At 38.2% G+C, this 18684-nt stretch overlaps 2 protein-coding genes across 3 annotated transcripts in view; both read left to right on the top strand.

Moving 5' to 3' along the window:
- Positions 1-18684, top strand: part of LOC144650905 (uncharacterized) — a 152466-nt gene that overhangs the window by 125796 nt on the left and 7986 nt on the right. The gene's annotated exons all lie outside the window — the stretch shown is intronic.
- On the top strand, positions 680-18669 carry LOC144650907 (ATP-dependent DNA helicase DDX31-like). 2 transcript variants are annotated; one of them, XM_078510705.1, is made up of 26 exons: positions 680-831; positions 2311-2472; positions 2695-2769; positions 3449-3501; positions 5194-5284; positions 5895-5938; positions 6141-6211; positions 6704-6768; positions 6981-7025; positions 7124-7165; positions 7383-7447; positions 7802-7862; positions 8374-8432; positions 8907-9022; positions 9910-10010; positions 10287-10406; positions 11392-11488; positions 11643-11689; positions 11939-11998; positions 12821-12871; positions 13299-13400; positions 13749-13786; positions 14826-14904; positions 15068-15170; positions 17365-17537; positions 18337-18669. In XM_078510705.1, exons 1-26 carry the CDS (start codon positions 739-741, stop codon positions 18451-18453), a joined length of 2130 nt encoding a protein of 709 aa, XP_078366831.1. In that variant the 5' UTR covers positions 680-738; the 3' UTR covers positions 18454-18669. The 2 variants fall into 2 exon arrangements, with proteins under 2 accessions (XP_078366831.1, XP_078366830.1); XM_078510704.1 differs by having other exon boundaries at positions 17365-17533; positions 18327-18669.

An 18684-nucleotide genomic window follows, 5' to 3' on the forward strand; every position in this document is an offset into this window, starting at 1 on the left:
AATTTTTTTCCTAACAGCAAAGCTATTCGACATTTACCTGTCCCGCTGCGTTACCAGCTAACATATTAATGATTTGTTATTCATCAAAATATTTCTCCGTTTTCTTTTCCAATCCCCGGTTATTCCAGCTAACCGGCTAGCGGCGACCAATTAGAAGAAGAATCTATTACGACGATTGACGTCAAGTCCTACATCAAAAAAGATTTACCGATGGCAACCTCGTTCCCCGACACGGCAACTGCTGATGCAGAACGACTAAAAGGGGAAAATAGCGAGATTATGAGTACGAGAGAGACAATGAAGAAAGACTTTAACAAAGATCCCAAGATTACTTATGATATCAAAATAGAGGCACTCGTAAGTATTTTTTTTTTATCAGTGACGTGAGGAAAGAAAAGGACGAATATCGCTGTAAGAAGAAATTAGAAATAAATAGAAGATGCTTAGTAGAAATGCAAAAATATCGACTGGTACCCCCATAGCACCCTCCTCATCAGGGAAGTAGACGCTGACCAGGCGAACTCTGAACTTACTTTTAAAGGCACTTTCAACTCATTTAGTGAGAATTTATATTTTTGTATTTCATTGGCAGTACGTCGTAGATCTGAACGTCACGGTGAGTTCACTTATATGACGTACTCCTTGTTTTTGATGTTGACCGCTTAGAAGTTCTGTTCCACGTGACGGTATTTACAACATGGCGGCCACGATCGCTTGAAATTGTCGGAGTTTTAAACTATGGCTGAAGACGACGGGTTGCTTTTGAATCTTTTTTCTCACAGTGATGGACAAGAAGACACCAATCAGGGGAATAGAGACAGGAAATTGAAGGTAAAATAACCTTAAATTATTATCAAGCTCAGCTTCAATTCAATTCAATTTAAGCTCAGCTTACTGAAAAGTTCAAACCTTCAAACCAACTCGATCTAGATCTTATTGCTGACTCCACTATGATCACCGATTGTACATATTAAGCTTAAACGTGCGAAGGCTTTTGTAGAAAAATCCTTTACATTTCCAGCATTCCCGGCCCAAAAACAGCTGAACACTGAGTGCAGTTTCTCTTCAAAACGTCTACACAAAGTTCCACGTGTAGTTTTTGTGAGAATTACGAAATTGTTCACTAATGGAATAAATCAAAATTAGCTTAAAACACTGGCTTTACGTTCATTTGGTTCACTGTATAATGATAATGATAATGATAATCAATTTATATAGCGCATTTTTCATATGTAATGTTCAAATGCGCTGTACACATACTGTAATTTATTACACAAAGGCCAGACCACAACACCGGGAACTTCGTGCCCTACTCTTTGCGAATAGTGTGTGGGTTCTTTAACGTCCTCTGTTATAAGACTGAGGATACAGGAGACGGGACCTACGGTTTATCGTCCTTTTCCGAGAAGACTAGAATGTCTAACCATTTGCAGATGTAATTACAAAGGCAGCACATTCTCCTCAGTTATTTTAAGACCCTGAGTGTTGGTCCGGTCTGGGGTTCGAACCCACAACCTCCCGCACAGCAGTCCGGCGCTCTACCAACTGAGCTAACCAGGCGGCGGTATACTGAAATTATGGTTGTTATTTTTTTAGTTGAGGTGAGTTTAAAATTATGTGTCATGCTGCAAAACTGTAAAACTATCAGGGAATCAACAACTTGAACATTGAAAATAAAGTCACTCTGTGGCATCTGTTGTATTCATGTACAAATGTGCACTGTGCATGGGAGATTGGAGAAATAAGAAACATAAGGCATGCAGTTGTCAAAGGGAAGCCCCTGTATGCACCTTCCCTTCTTTGATCCCCTAGGGAGCCTGCAGTGTGGAGGTCATGCATCTTTAGACTGCCATGGCAATTCTTTGTGCATTTCCAGTTGACTTCTTGATTTCACATTAAGAATGTTGGAATTTTAGTAACGGGGAAGGAAAAGGCAGAAACAGGGTAGACTCGTTGTTTTGGGGGGAGGGTGAGGAGGAGGAGGGGGCGACAGGGAGGTCTGAATCTACCTTTTCCTGAACCTTTTACTCCCAATTCCCACCCCTTTTCTTTAGTGGTCCCTGCCTCATTTTCTATTTCTATTGCAAAATATTACGAAATGTTGCAGAATTTTTCTCATATTGTCGTGGTTCTCACCACCTTGGGAACTTCTCCTGCCTTCTATTCTTCTGTGCTCCCTCACCCCACCCCCCTCCCACGCTCCTGTCCCCCTACTAGTACTGTTTCCTTTGAGGGCAGTCATTGTAAAGTGCTTATTAACATAAAGGTTTTTAAGGATTTCTTTGTTTATTTGTTTCATTTTGTTTTTAGTGGAGAGAAAGAAAACTACAGAAAAGAAAACAATACTTGAAACCTAATGTGAGGGAACCCTTTCCCAAGAGTAAAGCAATATCGAGATCTGGAAAGCCTTTACAGTACCAACAAAAAGAAACTGCTCACACATCCATCACAAAGCCAATTAAAGAATCTAAGGTAAGCAGACTTAAAAAAGGACAATGAACACTTTGTTATATGTTCTTTCCAAATATTTTATTGAGCGGATAAAGAATATTTATCGTTATTCCAGGAATATCATTTTATTGAGGGTCGTTATCTGGGGGTTCCACTATAGTATATTAATTTATTCTTTCTGCATCCACGTGATCATCTCCTTGTATAACTTTTTTAATTAATTCTTTTTTCTTTAATTCTTAGGTTGATAGTAGCAGTTCTTCTGTCGCTCAAAACCATGGCAGCTTCCCTGATAAGCAGCCAAAAAAGAAATTTCAGGTTGATGTTTATTTAATTATAATATTTTACATTAAATATATCTTATTCCTACATGGATACTGTATCAATATGCAGCATTTTGAAAACATACCCTTTTAAGCTTTTAGTGCCTTGTGACTTGAGAATGATTACCATATTTATTCGATTAAGCCCCCAACCTCAAATAAGCACCCAGTCAAATAAGTGCCCACCCCATAGGTAGAAAAGTTAATAAGCACCCAGCCTCGAATAAGCGCCCACCCCCACCCCGCTTAAATGAGGGCACAAGAGGAATTTTGGTTATTGTTGAAGTTGAGATTAAAATTGACTACGTACTACTTAAGAAGGGACTATATCCCGAAGACCAAATTTTTTTTTATAGTTTTTTTTTTTACTGAAACTTTCAATGAACGTTTCAAATTCAGCTTTTGTACACCTTCATGTCTAGTACATTGTTTTCTTGCAGAATCAATGTACTACTTACTAAATATGGTGAAAATTAAATAAGCGCCCAGCCTCGAATAAGCGCCCACCTCGAATAAGCGCCCACCCTCAAGGTCCAAAAATTTAATAAGCGCCCAGGGCGCTTAATCAATTTAAATACTGTAAAGCAACAAAGGTATATATTACATGTAACTTGTATTAAAATATTGACAACACGTTCTTATTTTTACTGTGTGTACCACTTGTAACATTACAGGTCATTTCAAGTTTATTCAAGTACAATCCCACAATTCCAAAATTGTCTACAAGGTTGGTGTAATGGTTATAAATACTGTGTATTATTATTAATTTTTTGTTGCATCTTACAGGGGAGAGTAGCTTGCAAGTTTAACAGTCGATTCCTGATAACTTAAATGTTCGAGGGCAATTGAAAAAGGGTTAAATTATAAATGTTGTTTTATAGTGGTCATGCACTTCATATCTCTACGAGATAGCTAGTTTACAGGCATGCCACTGAAACAGAGGAAACAAATATTTTTAAATGAACATAACAAGGTTAAAAACCCAACTGGCAGGAGGCAGACCAGTCGGCTATATACATAGCGTGGTTGAGGATTTGAACTCGGGAAATGCGAGAAAGAAATCCAGCTAGTGGCAAGGGAAGGTCTTAAACCGGGGACCTCTGGATAACAACACCAGTGCCCCAAACCACTCAGCCACGCTTGCCTCTGCATTTACATGTAAGTTATATAGTTATATGATTGGGGAAGGGAGGGGGTCAATTTCTTGATAGCCTGCGAATACAGCCGCCTCTCATTCGCGTCCCGCAACGAAAAGCGAAACACGAAGAAAGACGTCTGCGATTCACGGCCAGAAATTCCATACTGATGACGTTAACCACTAATTAGATTTCCCACACCACACGCAGTTGGTCTTGCATAATTGTATTTTTTGCTTTGATCACAAACACTTTCAAGGCAGTCAAGGACACATTTAGGGGTCATTTACACCGGACAACTTCATCGCGAAAATTAGAAATCCCTATACGAGTTGCACATTAGTAAAATTTGGAAAAATAAGCTGCGAAATCACTAGATGACATTGTTTTGGAACTTGAGCGCAACTCTCGGAGGTGTTGGGCCGTAAATACCGATACCGCAACGATCATAACAATTCCTCTGAGTTCGTTTCTTCTTTCCCCGCTGTTTGTCAACTTAAAATTCTGTTTTTCTATAGCATTTATTCTTTGGTTGTGGATGGTTCAGGTCGTTCAGGTTATCTGTATTTCACATTTTTGTTGCTTGTTTGTTTTGCCGGCTGCCTTTATGTCAACAATAAAAGTTAGGTGACAAAATTGATCTATTTTTAACGGCCGCTGTGGCGCGTCCTTTCTGTACATCTTTGAGGTCGTTCATCTTATTATAAAGCAGTTTCTTTTTGTTTCCCAATTACATATGAATTATAGATATTATAGAAATTCCAAGGTATAGCTTTGGTGTAGTTTCACGATCCTTCCCCCGGTCAACTTTTAGTCCGCAATAACATCCAGTTTTTTACCGTTCGTGTCATGAAGTGTTATATTTCGCATACATTATGTAAATTAACTAGCTGACCAATCAGCGCTCCTGTCCGGATTCTGGACAGATTTACGTCATCAGTATGGAATTTCTGGCCGTGAATCGCAGACGTCTTTCTTCGTGTTTCGCTTTTCGTTGGGGGACGCGAATGAGAGGCGGCTGTATTCGCAGGCTAATTTCTTGAGGGTAAAATTAGTTATTCTAATTAGGAAATGGCAGAGAGAGGAATTGTAAAAGGTTTAAGTTACCAGAGGTTGAAATTATTGAGGCCTTGAATTATCTGGTTTTAACTAGTGTAGGGGAGAATTATTACAGGAGAGGGCTAATGTATACAAACTAAATTCATGATCAGCTAATCGAAACAATTTTCTAAGTAGACATGTGATAAATTTGTAAAATACATGTACAAACCAATTTTTTGCAGTAATGGATCATCTGTCAGAGAAAGCAACAAACAAAGTGATAAGGTGTTCTCTGGTGATAAATTTAGTGACCTGGACCTTTCTGCTTTTATGGTAAAAAATTAATTGTACAGTGATGTTTTTGTTCATTTACTGGGCATTTAACTCTGAGTAAGAGTACACTTTGTAGCTTAGGCAGTGTTTAATAGCATATAAATTGAAAATCACTCATTGTACATGTTGTATTCATGTACATGTAAGCTATACAAACAAAGTTGTGTAACATTCTCCTAACTACATGTATGTGCATGCTCTGGTTCAAATTTGATTTTTATCTGTTATTCATTAAAGATCTTGGAAACCTTTGTGATGAGTCACAAAGTCTCTTTCTTGAATTGTTTAATAAGACTCAGTCCTGGATTTTCAGTATTTTGGCAAGTCTTGGATTTCACCATTCACTGCCCTTTTATTATTATCTGTCAAAACAAAGGCAATTAATATTGTAAGCATCAAACAATAACTTTTTGAAAACTTGTAGACCAAAACCTTAACCTGCAAGTAAATTTTTTGCTTAGACAGCTGTACTGTGTAGATTTTGTTTTATTTTTATTTTATTTTATTTTTTGACACAAATAAGCTGTTGCCTTGAATCTCCCCCATATCATATTTTTGTGTTATTGCATGTATGTGGTGATTTCATTATCTGACTTCTTTTGTTTTCCAGGTATCCAACCTTGAAAATAACTTAAAATTGACAAGCATGACAAGGTAAGTTTCTACAAAGACCAATTTGTAGGAGTTTTCAAAAGATGCTTTTTTCAAATCTGCAGGGGGGTTTACAGGTGAGGGTGGATAATGCTAAGGGATATCCAGTGGATATATGTCATACAAAATTTTCTTCGCTATCTACCGGATAGTGATTTATACAGTGGATAGCTTATCCACCCTTTGAACAATTTTTTTTTTACAGTGTGCAAAAAGCTGCCATTCCCTCTCTCCTGGAGGGAAGGGATGTGTTTGTCAAGTCAAATACAGGGACAGGTACAACCATGAAACTTTGTGTGCTGTGTGTATGTCAGTGGCGGATCCGGACCTTCAGCTGAGTGGGCGGCGTGATTTTCCAGACCCTAGAATAAGGGGGGCCCACTGTCAAAAATATTTTTTTTGGCCCTATGAGCCTTTTTTGGCCTAAAAATAAGGTAGGGGCCCAGCCCCCCCGGGCCCTCCCCTAGATCCGCCACTGTATGTGTACAGTTTTACAATGTAGGTGCTAATTTGATAAAGTGCTGTAAGTTTTAGAGCCTACATGTAGCGTGGTGGCTCTTTAGAGACCTTTTGGGAGTTAAAACTCCAGTTTCTGTAGAATGGAGTGGCTAGCTGGAGGTGCATTTAGCTATACTAGCTTCACTGTATGTGATACTTAAATCCGTGGCGTGTTCCCACTCCCTCTCCTTGTTTTGTCAGGTTCCTCAACAATTCATTGAATATTTTTGTACTCCTAAGTGACTTTATTTTGTTTTGTTTTTTTCTCAGGAAAAACTCTGACATATGCAGTACCTGTTGTACATTCACTTCAAAAGATTGAACCAAAAATTACTGTAAGTGACTGTAATGCACAGTGTAGCGACTGGCTGCCCTGAACTTTGTAATTAGTTGGCATTACTTGTTAAGGAATAAGTCTACCACATTGAAAAATATTATTTTTGTGTCTCTGTCAATGCAGTATAGTGTTTTTAGGTAACACTAATAATGAAATTAAATTACTATACAGCAATTTATCTATCACTATTTTTGTGAACACTATTTTTAGAGAAGTGATGGCCCCTATGCTGTGATTTTGGTTCCTACAAGAGAGGTGTGTTAAAATAGTGTATTTATTCATATCTGATGTCATCTGTAATTTAATATTCAATAAACTAATATTAAAATACCATTCTTTATTTCCCTTTCTAGCTTGCTATACAAAGCTTTGATGTGCTGCAAAAACTTGTGAAGGTACGTATGTCACATAATGATGTGGTCCTCAGTTTTTCAAATTATTCAATATTTTGTTTAAGGGACTGTGATTTACAGCAAAATAATTATAGTAATTAGTAATATTTAAGCAGAAGATCAAAATTGATGCAGTTATAAGACTGTATTTCTTTCTGTATAAGAGATCACAAACTGTGTACAAGTTTTTTTTTCTTGAAGTTCTTTTTTATCCTTGTAGCCATTTCAGTGGGTTGTACCAGGAATTGTCACTGGAGGAGAGAGAAGAAAGTCTGAGAAAGCTCGGTAATGAATTAGAATATTTGTTTTGTAACAATCTGTTTTTTTTTTTTTTTTTTTCAATTTCCCAATTTCCAGTTTATGTAATCACCTTGCTTTTATGGGATGGGGTGATTGGCCCCATGCCCAACCCCCAACTTGGAGGACCAGGGATTTTCTATCGGGGTGTACTTCCCTTAGCCACGGGTACCAGATATTTAAAGGCACTGGAAGCTCGCTATGCCCTATCCCCCACTCGGGGGCAAGAAACTAAGATAACAATTTGTTAGCTAATTTGGTTTTGTTTTGTTCAGTAAATAATCACTAACAAAGTCGGTAAGCTTACATGTATAAATGCATGTGGGGTTTCTCTCTTTTCAGAATTAGAAAAGGTATTAATGTTCTTGTTGCAACTCCAGGAAGACTTTTGGATCATATTGAGGTAAAACACACATCACTGACTCGCGTAAATGTACAGCTGTATACAAAAGTATTCAGCAATTTCCAATCATCCTTGCAATTTCTTGGTCTGTAATCTTTCAGTTGTAGGCTTGACTCAGCCTGTTTTTAGCTGCTGTTAAAGGAGTCCTGAATAGGTAGAGAGGGCAAAGTAAAGCTCTAGACCTCTAGTACTCATTATGCCCCATAGAACTCTACTTTGTCCTCTCTCCCTCTTCATAAAAAAACGTATCGTAACGTTTTGTATTGTGTCTTACCTACATTTCTCTTGCTGATGGAGATACCTTCCATTTTCTACAAAACTGTCATATGTACTTCATAAACACACTAGCGTCTTACGCAGTCATTCTTTTGGCTGCTTGCTTTTGATTACTTGACGAGCCATAAAAACGTCGTCATAGGAGGCTATAAACTGACTGCTGCTTTTGTGTTACATCTTCTTCTACGGCATTCTCTTAACATAATTCTTCAATTGAAATTGTTTTGTTCTTTAGAAAACCAAATGTCTTGAATTAAATAGACTCCGATGGATCGTCCTTGATGAGGCTGACAGGTACGTCATTCTAGTCTGAGTAACTGGCTGACGTCTATCGTCACGTGATTAATTCATCCCCGCGAGATAAACATGTGTCTAAGATTTGACCCGGAAAATTCCACACTGATGACGTAAGACTACAGAGATACGTGTAGCGTCCCTGATTGGTTCTTGCTCGGTTGTGAATGTATATGCGCTGTTGACAAACAATAAGAGGCACTTTGCGAATCTCAGTACACAGACCTACATCTGTCATCATCATCTCGGGGAAAGAGTTGAAGGCTAGCACAAATCACAATTTCGTTTAAACGATTGTTGCTCTGTAATAAAAGAAATGTTTAAAAAGAAATGACACTATATTTAAATCGTACCCCATAAATAAAGTGCAAAGCAGTGGGACTCTCTAGTATGTTTTTCTTGCAAAATGTTAAAAGATTATTTATCGTAGTGTTATAGATGCATTTATTTAATTTTATTTGCCTCTTTTTACAGGCTGTTAGATCTTGGTTTTGAAAAAGACGTATCCGCCATTCTTACTGCTGTCAAAAAATCTCTGTTTTCTGGTGTTAGATGTCAAACTGTCTTGCTTTCTGCGACACTCAATGAAGGTCAGTATGCATATATATACTACCAGATGCATATGTATACTACCAGAAACCCATAAGGGTTGAGCAACTCTTGTGAGTTTCTGATACTACATAATGCACAATGGCTTTGATATAAAAGATGCGAGCTGGAGCAACGACGATTCGCCTTTCAAACAGTTTAATTTAATCCTATACTTTTATTAGTTTCTTTAGAAATTAGTTTCTGTATTATTGTATAACAACAAGTCTTTTCTGCATCAAATTGCTAGCCTGTTCCTGGGCCGGGTTGTTCAAAGCACGATTAACCTAATCCTCGATTAGCGTGATTTTTTATTTCAGTTTTTTAACTTCTCATTGAGGTTTTCTGTTTATATTTTCTGTCCTCCAGTTTTAACGCTAACTAATCTCAAGCTCCACGAAACAAAAGCAATAGATAGAGGATATTACATGGTTGCGCGGAGATATGAAATTTATCTTCGAGTGTTCAAATCGATATCTCACGAGTGAGCGCAGCGAACGAGTGGGATATCGATTTGAACACGAGAAGATAGATATGATTTTTTCGTGTGAAAGATTTCCTGGTATTTCACTGATGTTTATATAATAAAAACAATTTTGTACTAGAGGAATTTAATCCTCGGTCGACGTTTAATCCTGGGTTAGTGGTAGTCGGCTTTTGAACAACCCGCCCCAGGTGTTCTGTTAGTTGGAGAGCAGCGCGAAAAACGGCGAGCGAAAGCTCCCTCGCCTTAGTCCTTTCCCATTTTTTTTTCACTCGCCGGTCTTCGCGGTCTTTGCGCTTATCCCGTTTTTTGCACTGCTCCCCAGCTAACCGAACGCCTGGAACAGGCTATTAAATTGCTTGCAAAGTGAAAAGAAGGTAGCAGATTTATGTCTTTACCTAACAGGAGTGGAAAGATTGGCAGGCATAAGCCTTCACAAGCCTTTATTTATTGACATGACAGCAGAAGATAGAGGAGACGCAGGAAAAGCGAAAAACGACGCAAAGGTACACTATGTGATCACTTTACAAATATGTAAGAATTGATTAGGTTTCAACACCCTCACTAGCTCTCTCTCATTTTCGCCTGCAAGATGATTTTCTTCGTTTTTGGACCATTTGGTTTGCACGTCGAGTCTCTATAACACGAGAACCATGAAACAGATCAATGATTGCAAACTCCTCTGTTGAGAGGTATTTTCTTCAGATAGCGAAATTTGCTCCCACAGATTCTTGTTTGTGCTTGTTTTTATTCATATGTGAAGTTTATTTTTTCCTTTTTAGAACTCAAGTGATGTGAACTGCACAACTCCTCAGCAGTTAAAACAGTTATTTATCATCGTTCCTAGCAAACTACGTTTGGTGACCCTAGCCGCGTTTTTACTGTGGAAAAATAAGTCAGAGGTAATGAAGAAAAGTTTTTTTCAACCATGACACGAGCATGGGACAAAAAAAAAATTGAGTCCCCGACGGGAATCGATTCCCGTTGGGGACTCCATGCTCGTGTCATTGTTGTAAAAAAAATCATTATTTATGAAACTTCATTATTTATCACCGAGCTTAAAAATTTACCATCTTATTAATAACTGAGTCAGAGGAGTTTTTTTTTTTTGAAAAATGACATTTGTGTACCTTTGGTAACTGATTTAGCACAAGGGCTTATGGGGCCGAGCATGCAAACATTAGAAACAAATGTACAAATTAAACATAACAGAGGTAAAAACTCCAACTGGCAGGAGGCAGACAAGTTGGCTATTAACAAGCATGGACGAGTAGTACTAGTTGGGGACTACCGTGAAACAACCCCAGGCAGTGGTCAGGGCCCAGTTGCTTGTAACTTAAGATTAAGTGGGACTTTATGCAACCATTTCCTGTGTTCCCGAAGGTTTTCTTGCTAACTATTATGGCTAAATCAGCCAGAGGTGGATTAAAGAGTATGTAAAACACAATGCTGGTGTAAAAAAAAAAATCATTCGCAAGAGATCTGCAGTTGCACAAAAATGAGTGTCGAAAGTAAATTGCATTTGCTTTGGTTTTGCTTTACTTCGCTTAGTGATTGGTTTAAAAATCTCGCGCCACTTTCTCAGCCAATCAGGAGTAAAACCAAAACCAATCGTGACCCGCTCGCGCACGTTTTCCCGCGCTTCGTGCCGGCTACATGTATTTGCTTCGAGTTTTGATTGGTTCACTGGATTGTCTGTGTCCTTTGTGCTTGGCCGGAGTAATTACTTTAGTTTTGGTTTTACGACACTCAATAGAAAACTGCTCTAAGTTGCAGTATGCAACCGGGCCCAGGACTTGAACCTTTCTAGTATGGAGCCCTAACCACTCGGCCCTGCTGTCGTAATGATCTCTCCCTCCCGCCACTTAATAGTATACTTTTTTGCAGGAATCGACGGCTGCAAAAATGATCGTTTTCTTGTCGAGCCGGGACTCTGTTGATTTCCACTGTGATCTTTTGAAGGAATCTCTTCACACTTTTTCGAGTGAGTTGTACGTTTCTTAGCTTGACTTCTGCGTGAGTGATTTTACTTTATATGCTTGTCTTGCTTGAACGTCTGAATACTATTGAGGCTTTTACCTTCAAGTTTAGACAATTTAGGGTTTTGATTTAACTTTGTTTGTGTGATTGTTTATTAGAAGTGCAATTGACGTTCTTCAAACTCCACGGCAACATGTCGCAATTGGTAAGTGAAAAAAAAACCTGAAAGGGTATAAACTTTTCGAAACTGTGCAAGACGTTTTAGGAAAAAGTTATAAAAAGAGCAGTGGTAAAGAAAATTACGAGCAGGGAACTTAGTAGGAGGATAACAAATACTGTATTGAATTTTCTGCGACGTACAAAGGTTTTCTTTTGGCTTGAAAGAGGATTTCGCAAATTTTAATCGTTTATAAGCGGCAGTTGAATTTAATTCAAAATTGTCTTTTCTCTACAGGATAGAACGGGCGTGTTTAAAAGGTTCAGTGAAGCAAAAAGTGGTATTTTATTTTGTACGGTAAGAGTTTGTTTGTTTAGTGCTGTATTTGCTGAATTCCCTTTCTTTGTAGTTTTTGAATTGGAATTAACAAATTTGTCCTCAAGATGAGATGCTTGCGGTGGCAGTGAATGATCGCTTTTGTGCACCTCTTGAGAAAAAATTTCCCAACTAGTGATTGGTCATAATTTCAGTTACGAAAAAATCGCCTACGTGCACTACTCTTATTACATGTACCGTATTTACTCGAATAAGCGCCGCCCTAGAATAAGCGCCGCATTTGGGACAAAAAAGTTAATAAGCGCCGCCCCCGAATAAGCGCCGCAGTCCCGATGCGGCGTTTATTCGAGGAATTCCGTATAATCAAAAAAAGCACTATAAAGAAACTCTAAAACAGCCTTGGAAATTCCTTTTCATCAAAAGCAATGTTTCGCAGTTCAAAGTTTTTATGTTTTACCGCTCGCCTATTATTATTTTTTTTTCATCCAAAATTCTGATACGCAGTTCTGTTAACGTTGTGAAGCCGTGAACTTTGTCGGGACAGCAAGCGCAACTATTTTCTTCCGTAAGAGACAAATACTAACAATCAAAAGACCTTCTTTTAGTTTTTGTAGAAGTTTCGTTTAGATTAGGTTCTTTGCGGCATCCAAATTTTAAATAAGCGCCGCCCTCAAATAAGCGCCGCCCTCGAATAAGCGCCGCACTTGAGGCGCAAAAAATTAAATAAGCGCCGCGGCGCTTATTCGAGTAAATACGGTAATCTTGCGGCTTGGGGATTCACGTTTCCGCTCGCGGATTCATACTTCCCGCACAATAATTCATTCGCTTTATTTTGTGTTTTAGGATGTGGCAGCGAGGGGATTAGATTTACCTCATGTTAATTGGATAATCCAGGTAAGAAAACAACTTTTTCTTTCTTAAAGCATTCCTTACATGCAATGTTATGTTACAGCGAAACATAATCCCCGCCACTGCAGAAGCCCAGTCTTGCAAGTGCTTCCAAGATTGTTTGAGGAGGCACGGAAAAAAAATTCAAAATGGCGGTGACGAGAAGCAGAAAATGGAACAAAAAGTTTATTTGAATTTTTAACTCCGCTTTCTTTTGCAATCCTCGTGATATCATAAATCGGCACACCATTGTATCACTTGTTTCAGCATGTTGTTTTGTAAGAATGCTTCAGCTTACATTGCAAGCCATCGTGTTGCTGTACAGACGCTTCCAGATGTTCTACGTGCTAAGTTAGTGCCCAATCTCCCCAAATATCAATGGGTTGATTTTACAGATCTTGATTTTCTTTTCTTCGTTTTTTGTTTGCTTCAGTACAATACCCCAGGAAACCCTGCGGACTACGTTCACAGAGTTGGTCGTACGGCGAGAATTGGACTACAGGGAAATGCCTTGCTGTTTTTAACTCCAGCCGAAGTAGGTTTGGTTGATTGTTTTTATTTTTTGTTTTTCCTCTGAAAACGAAATACTGTTATGCTAGCCTGCGTAGCTGGCGGAATTTGAGTGCGAGTGCTTGCTTTGAGACGGGCTGGCGAACGGCAAAGAGAGGGAACCGCGGAGCCGCGAGGAATTTGGAGCGAGCCGCGAGGGAAGATATTGAAACCGTAAAACTGAGCAACTACATTGCATAAGGGTTTTACTAATTAATCAAGCACTCGCACTCGCACTCGACTCCCGCCAGCTACGCAGGCTACTGTTATGCCGATGAAATGATTTGGTTAGTCCAGTTTTCTTATCCCAATTATTTGTCCTCTTCGTTTTCAGGTCGAATACTTGGAAACTTTAAAGCAGCACGGAATTAGGTTCGTGGATGATGTACATTATATATCTTGCAAGATTGCTTGCTGCACTTTTTACTTTTATACCTTGCAAGCAGCCGTTTAATTGTATTTAGCGTATTAGAGCGGTTTTCACTAAAGTGTCGAAAGCAGTTCGCGTTTATTTTAATTTTACTTTACTATGTACGTAATGATTGGTTTTAAAAACCCGTGCCAGTTTCTCATCCAATCAGAATTTAAACCAAAACCAATCGAGTGTGGCTCGCCCACACTCGTTTCCCGCGCTTTGTGTCGGCCACATGTATTTGCTTCGATTTTCAATTGGTTCAATTGTCTGTGATTTTTGTGATTGGTCAGAGTGATTAGGGGCCTAGGCCCCGTCCACACTGACCCAGGTAAATTTGAAAACGCATCCGTTTTCAGTGACCGAAAACGCCGGTTCAGTGTGGACCGTTGGCCTATCCGGAGAAAAAAAAGATGCGTTTTCAAATTTACCCGGGTTTATGTGGACAAGGCACATTAACCCGGGTAAATTAGAAAACGGAGAAATTGGAAAAGGCCGTATAAAATGTTTTCCGTCCACATTAACCCGGGTAAATTTGAAAACGATAGGCTTCATCGCACGCAGAGTTATAACGCATGCACAGAGCTATTGTAAAAAACCCCTTTTGTTTTGACAGAGATCACATGACTAAGTCCAGGTTTCGCCCATTTTAGTCGTCCACACTACACCACCTAGCCGGCGTTTTCAAATTTACCCACTTTGGAGAGCGTTTTTGAAAAGTACAGTTTTTGGTGACCGAAAACGCCGTTTCAGTGTGGACGGTTGGCCTATCCGTGTAAAAAAAAAAATTTCAAATGCGTTTTCAAATTTACCTGGGTCAGTGTGGACAGCGCCTAAGTTTAAATCTTTCTCATGATATCTTTTTTCTTAGTTTGCCAGGAATCATAGAAAACCGTTCATCTGTTCCGCGTCACCAGTCCGTTTACACTAGTTTTCTGGCTTTTATGCAACATCAAGGCAAAGTTGAAGTACCAATTTGATTTTGATTGTATTTTGTAGTCCAGAAGAGTTGCCAGTCGACAATGTCCTTAATACTCTTGTGGTGTCTTCAAACGATGCAAATCACAAGAAATCCAAGGTAAGACCTACACGAAAGATTGTGTCATTTCATGATGTATTTAGCTCTACAGATACAATCTAATCTAATCTAACTAACAACTAAATTAGAAAAACTAATAAAGACGCTGATTCTATTTCAAATGCAATATAAACTTTGATACTTTTTTTTTACAACATTTCAGAAGATCCTTGATCAAAGAGCTCAGGAGTCCGCCACTAATTTGCAGAACTCATTTGAGGATCACGTTCTTTCTGATCAACGGCACCTGAATGCGGCAAAGACAGGTAACGGTTTATGTTTGCTGCCTTACATAAAACTGGAAAAAATAGAACAAAATAAAACAAAAAAGTTAAATTTCACTTGAATATCACTAGATATTGCCGTTTCTTTTCAGTTCTTTTTCCTAGCCCGCCATCTTGAATAATTTTGACGCGGTCACCAAATACGAAGTCTGCATGAATACGCACAGCTTTCTTTCGGAAGTGTTTGTCGTCCTATGTCTTTCGAAAGAAAGCACACCTACCAACGTTATACAACAGAAGACTGCAAGATCTAACTATCCTGATGTTCAAAGTGAAAAATGGAATGTCTCCATAGTACATCGCTGAGTTGTTTCACAGACCCGATATAAATGTAACTTTCGCAACTCTGACTTCATGACCCCAAGATTTAATACAATTACATATGGCAAACATTCAATTAAATACTTAGGTCCGTATTTATGTAAGATCGTGTACTGAATGGACAAAAGTGGCCCGGAATGCCTTTTATGTAAATCGTAGTTTTTAGTGCAGAATGCACTTTTGTGATGGTTTGGTGGGCTGTCATCTGCTAAACCCCTAACGCGCTAATGTGTAAACTTTTAATCACCAATTAATTAATTAATATCTATTAATTAATTATTCCTTGTGGAGGGGGTGGGGGTGGGGAGCACCTGACCGTACCCCTAGGTAAAACCTGGAGCACATCTACGTTACTATCATATGAAGATCTCAAACGTATATATTTGTTTCAGAAAACCCTTTGCTCTCGTTGTGGTACTACTCGACGTTCTAGTTTTCCACTGATGAAGGGACAGAAGTCCCGAAACGTCTGGATTTATTTACAAAAATTAGCGCATAAACGAAACTCTAACTTTATTATGTGTTCTAGGGCAACGTTCTTTACGCCAAACGCATGCGCAGTTTAGTCTACGTTTTATGCTGGAACCGTCATGAACATCACTTGTATTGCGTGTTTGTGGTAGGATTCCTGCAGAATTCGTGGTGCCAAGTGAAAACCGCAAATTAATTAAATTAGATTTTTAGACTTTCATAGCGCTTTCGTAATTAGGAAGGCAAAAACTTGCACCGGGATTTTCGGCGTCAAACTCCTCATAACCAGGAAACAGATATCCTAGCTGTACTGCGTTTTAAAAACCCTTTCGAAAAAGATGTTTTTTGATTAGATTTGTTCTTTAGTTTTTGAGAATCGTCTTTCGTGCAGTTTAAACCGTAACTTAATTAAATTAAACAAATGTCATCGATGTCGCCGTAAAACAAACAAAAAACAAGAGTTTCATGTTACGGCATTTTTAAGGAAAACAAAAGTATTTTGTTACAAACGAACAAAAGTGTCGTGTTACGTTTGCAAAGATTAACGTAAGGAACACCTGGGAAAGAATACAAGTAGCCTGTGAACAGTTTTTCCGAAAGTAAAATAAAGCAAATAAACACGAACATATATAAAACATCATACTTTCAATTGTTCCATATTGCATTCTGCACTTACCAAATCATTGAGATTTTTCTTTTTGCTTTTTAGGTATATATGTTACATCTTTTTATTTTTTATTTTTTTATAGATAAAGCAGTTTATTGATTAACACTGACTTACAATACATTACAATACATAGCTTACTTACAATTACAATACATTACAATACATAGCTTACTTACAGAGAATAATTTACGTTACACAAAGGGCATGCAGCAACTAAATAAAAAAGAATATATTACAGAGAACAGGAAACCTGGGTGCCTACTTTTGTTGTTTTGTTATTATATCTATTATTTCTATATATGTTTATTTCTATATATACTTATTTCTCTAGTTATTGTTAAGGGTTACAACTGTATCTGTTTCTTAGATTTAGATTTTTTAATGAAAAGTATTTAGGATTTCTTTCATTTAATTTCATTTGTGTCCCCAATTAGTTTTCTCTAGAGCGTTATAAAACACATGAATAAAGTTTATAATTATTATTTCGTGATGGGTTCGGTTTTATTACAAACGACTGGCCTAAATCGTTATTAGGGCTAGGGACACTGTTTTTGTTCTTTGTGCATTGTTTGTTTATCCAATGCTGAAGTATCTTGCAAGTAGTGCAGATCGCCCCAAACGTGGTCAAAATTGGACAAGATGGCGGTAATGACGATACATTTTAGGTGAAAATTGTATTTTTTTTTCTCCTTCTCATCATTTTTTTTATCCTTTCAGCTTACCAGTCTTTTGTACGAGCCTATGCAACATATCCCAGCAGTTTGAAGCACATCTTTCACATCAAGAATCTGCATTTGGGTCATGTCGCTAAAAGTTTCGCTCTGAGAGAGGCCCCTAAAGAAATGTTCCAACCAACGAAGGAAAAGAAAACGCGAAAGAGAAAAAGGTTTGTGACGTTTCAGAAATACAGCTATTTATCTCGATTGGATTTGGAAACGGCTGAAAAATTCAATACTTAGCTACTTGCTTCGATTCGCTCAACGAAAAAGGAGTTTACCGTGCGAAACTCTGTTGTTTAGACCCAGCTTTTTTAAAGAACTGATTAAGCTATCCACCGGATAAATCACTATCCAGTGGATACGTAGTTTGTTTTGTCAATTCTTATCCACCGGATAGTGATTTATCCGGTGGATAGCGTTGAACAACTGAGCCCAGAATGGAAATATTTTGCCCAACGTCGATGGCAGGCTCTCTCTTTACTTTTTCTATTGTGGGGTCGAGGTTGTATTTTGCCGTCATGAATTTACGGTGTTCCTGGGTAAAAAAATAAATAAATAAAAAAACAACAACAAAAAAGACAAGAAAAGTACTTCAAAGATAAAGTTCCAATTTTCACTATTCAAAGATCGATACTTTACCGGTATTCCGATGGTTTACTAAATTTTTTGAAGCTTTACTGAAAAAAGTTGAAAACAGCACGGCAGGTAAATACGAACTTCTCGACGCCATTTGCCAAAGTATTCAGTTCGGTTGTGAAGCGTTTTAAAAGTAAAAATACTCGCTTATTTGAAGGAATGGAAATATGTTTACACTCAGCAACTATTTTATCTATCCTTACTTATACTTGCTCTTAAAAATAATAAAAATTCCCCGAAATTGAACACTGCTTGAAACGTTTGACCGCGCTTAAGGCTTCACCTGGATCTCCGAACTAACCCAAAGTTTATGTCATTTTGTAGGGATGTAGAGAAGAAGGAGAAGAAGACGATCAGTGTGAAGAAGAGAGTAACCGAATACTCTTCCGATACAGACTTACAAGGACCTTTACCAAAGAAACGAAAGAAATCAAACAGCAAAAAGACATAGTTGACTGTTATTTATTTCCTTTAAATTCTTTTTATTTCCTTTGCGACCAGGCTCTTTGAGCTTATTCAAGCCGCGAAGAGAATTAGGAGAAGCGCCTCTCCCCATTCTCCTCTGGACTTGCGAGCTTCTCCTGCAAAAGCCTCGCTACAATACACAACACACATATTTGTTTGACAACAGACCTGTGTACTGGTCTTATGGTGAATTACATGTACATGGAAATAGATAAAG

Source organism: Oculina patagonica, chromosome 4 (assembly GCF_052425735.1).
Source record: "Oculina patagonica isolate OP01 chromosome 4, crgOcupat, whole genome shotgun sequence".
Lineage (NCBI taxonomy): Eukaryota > Metazoa > Cnidaria > Anthozoa > Scleractinia > Oculinidae > Oculina > Oculina patagonica.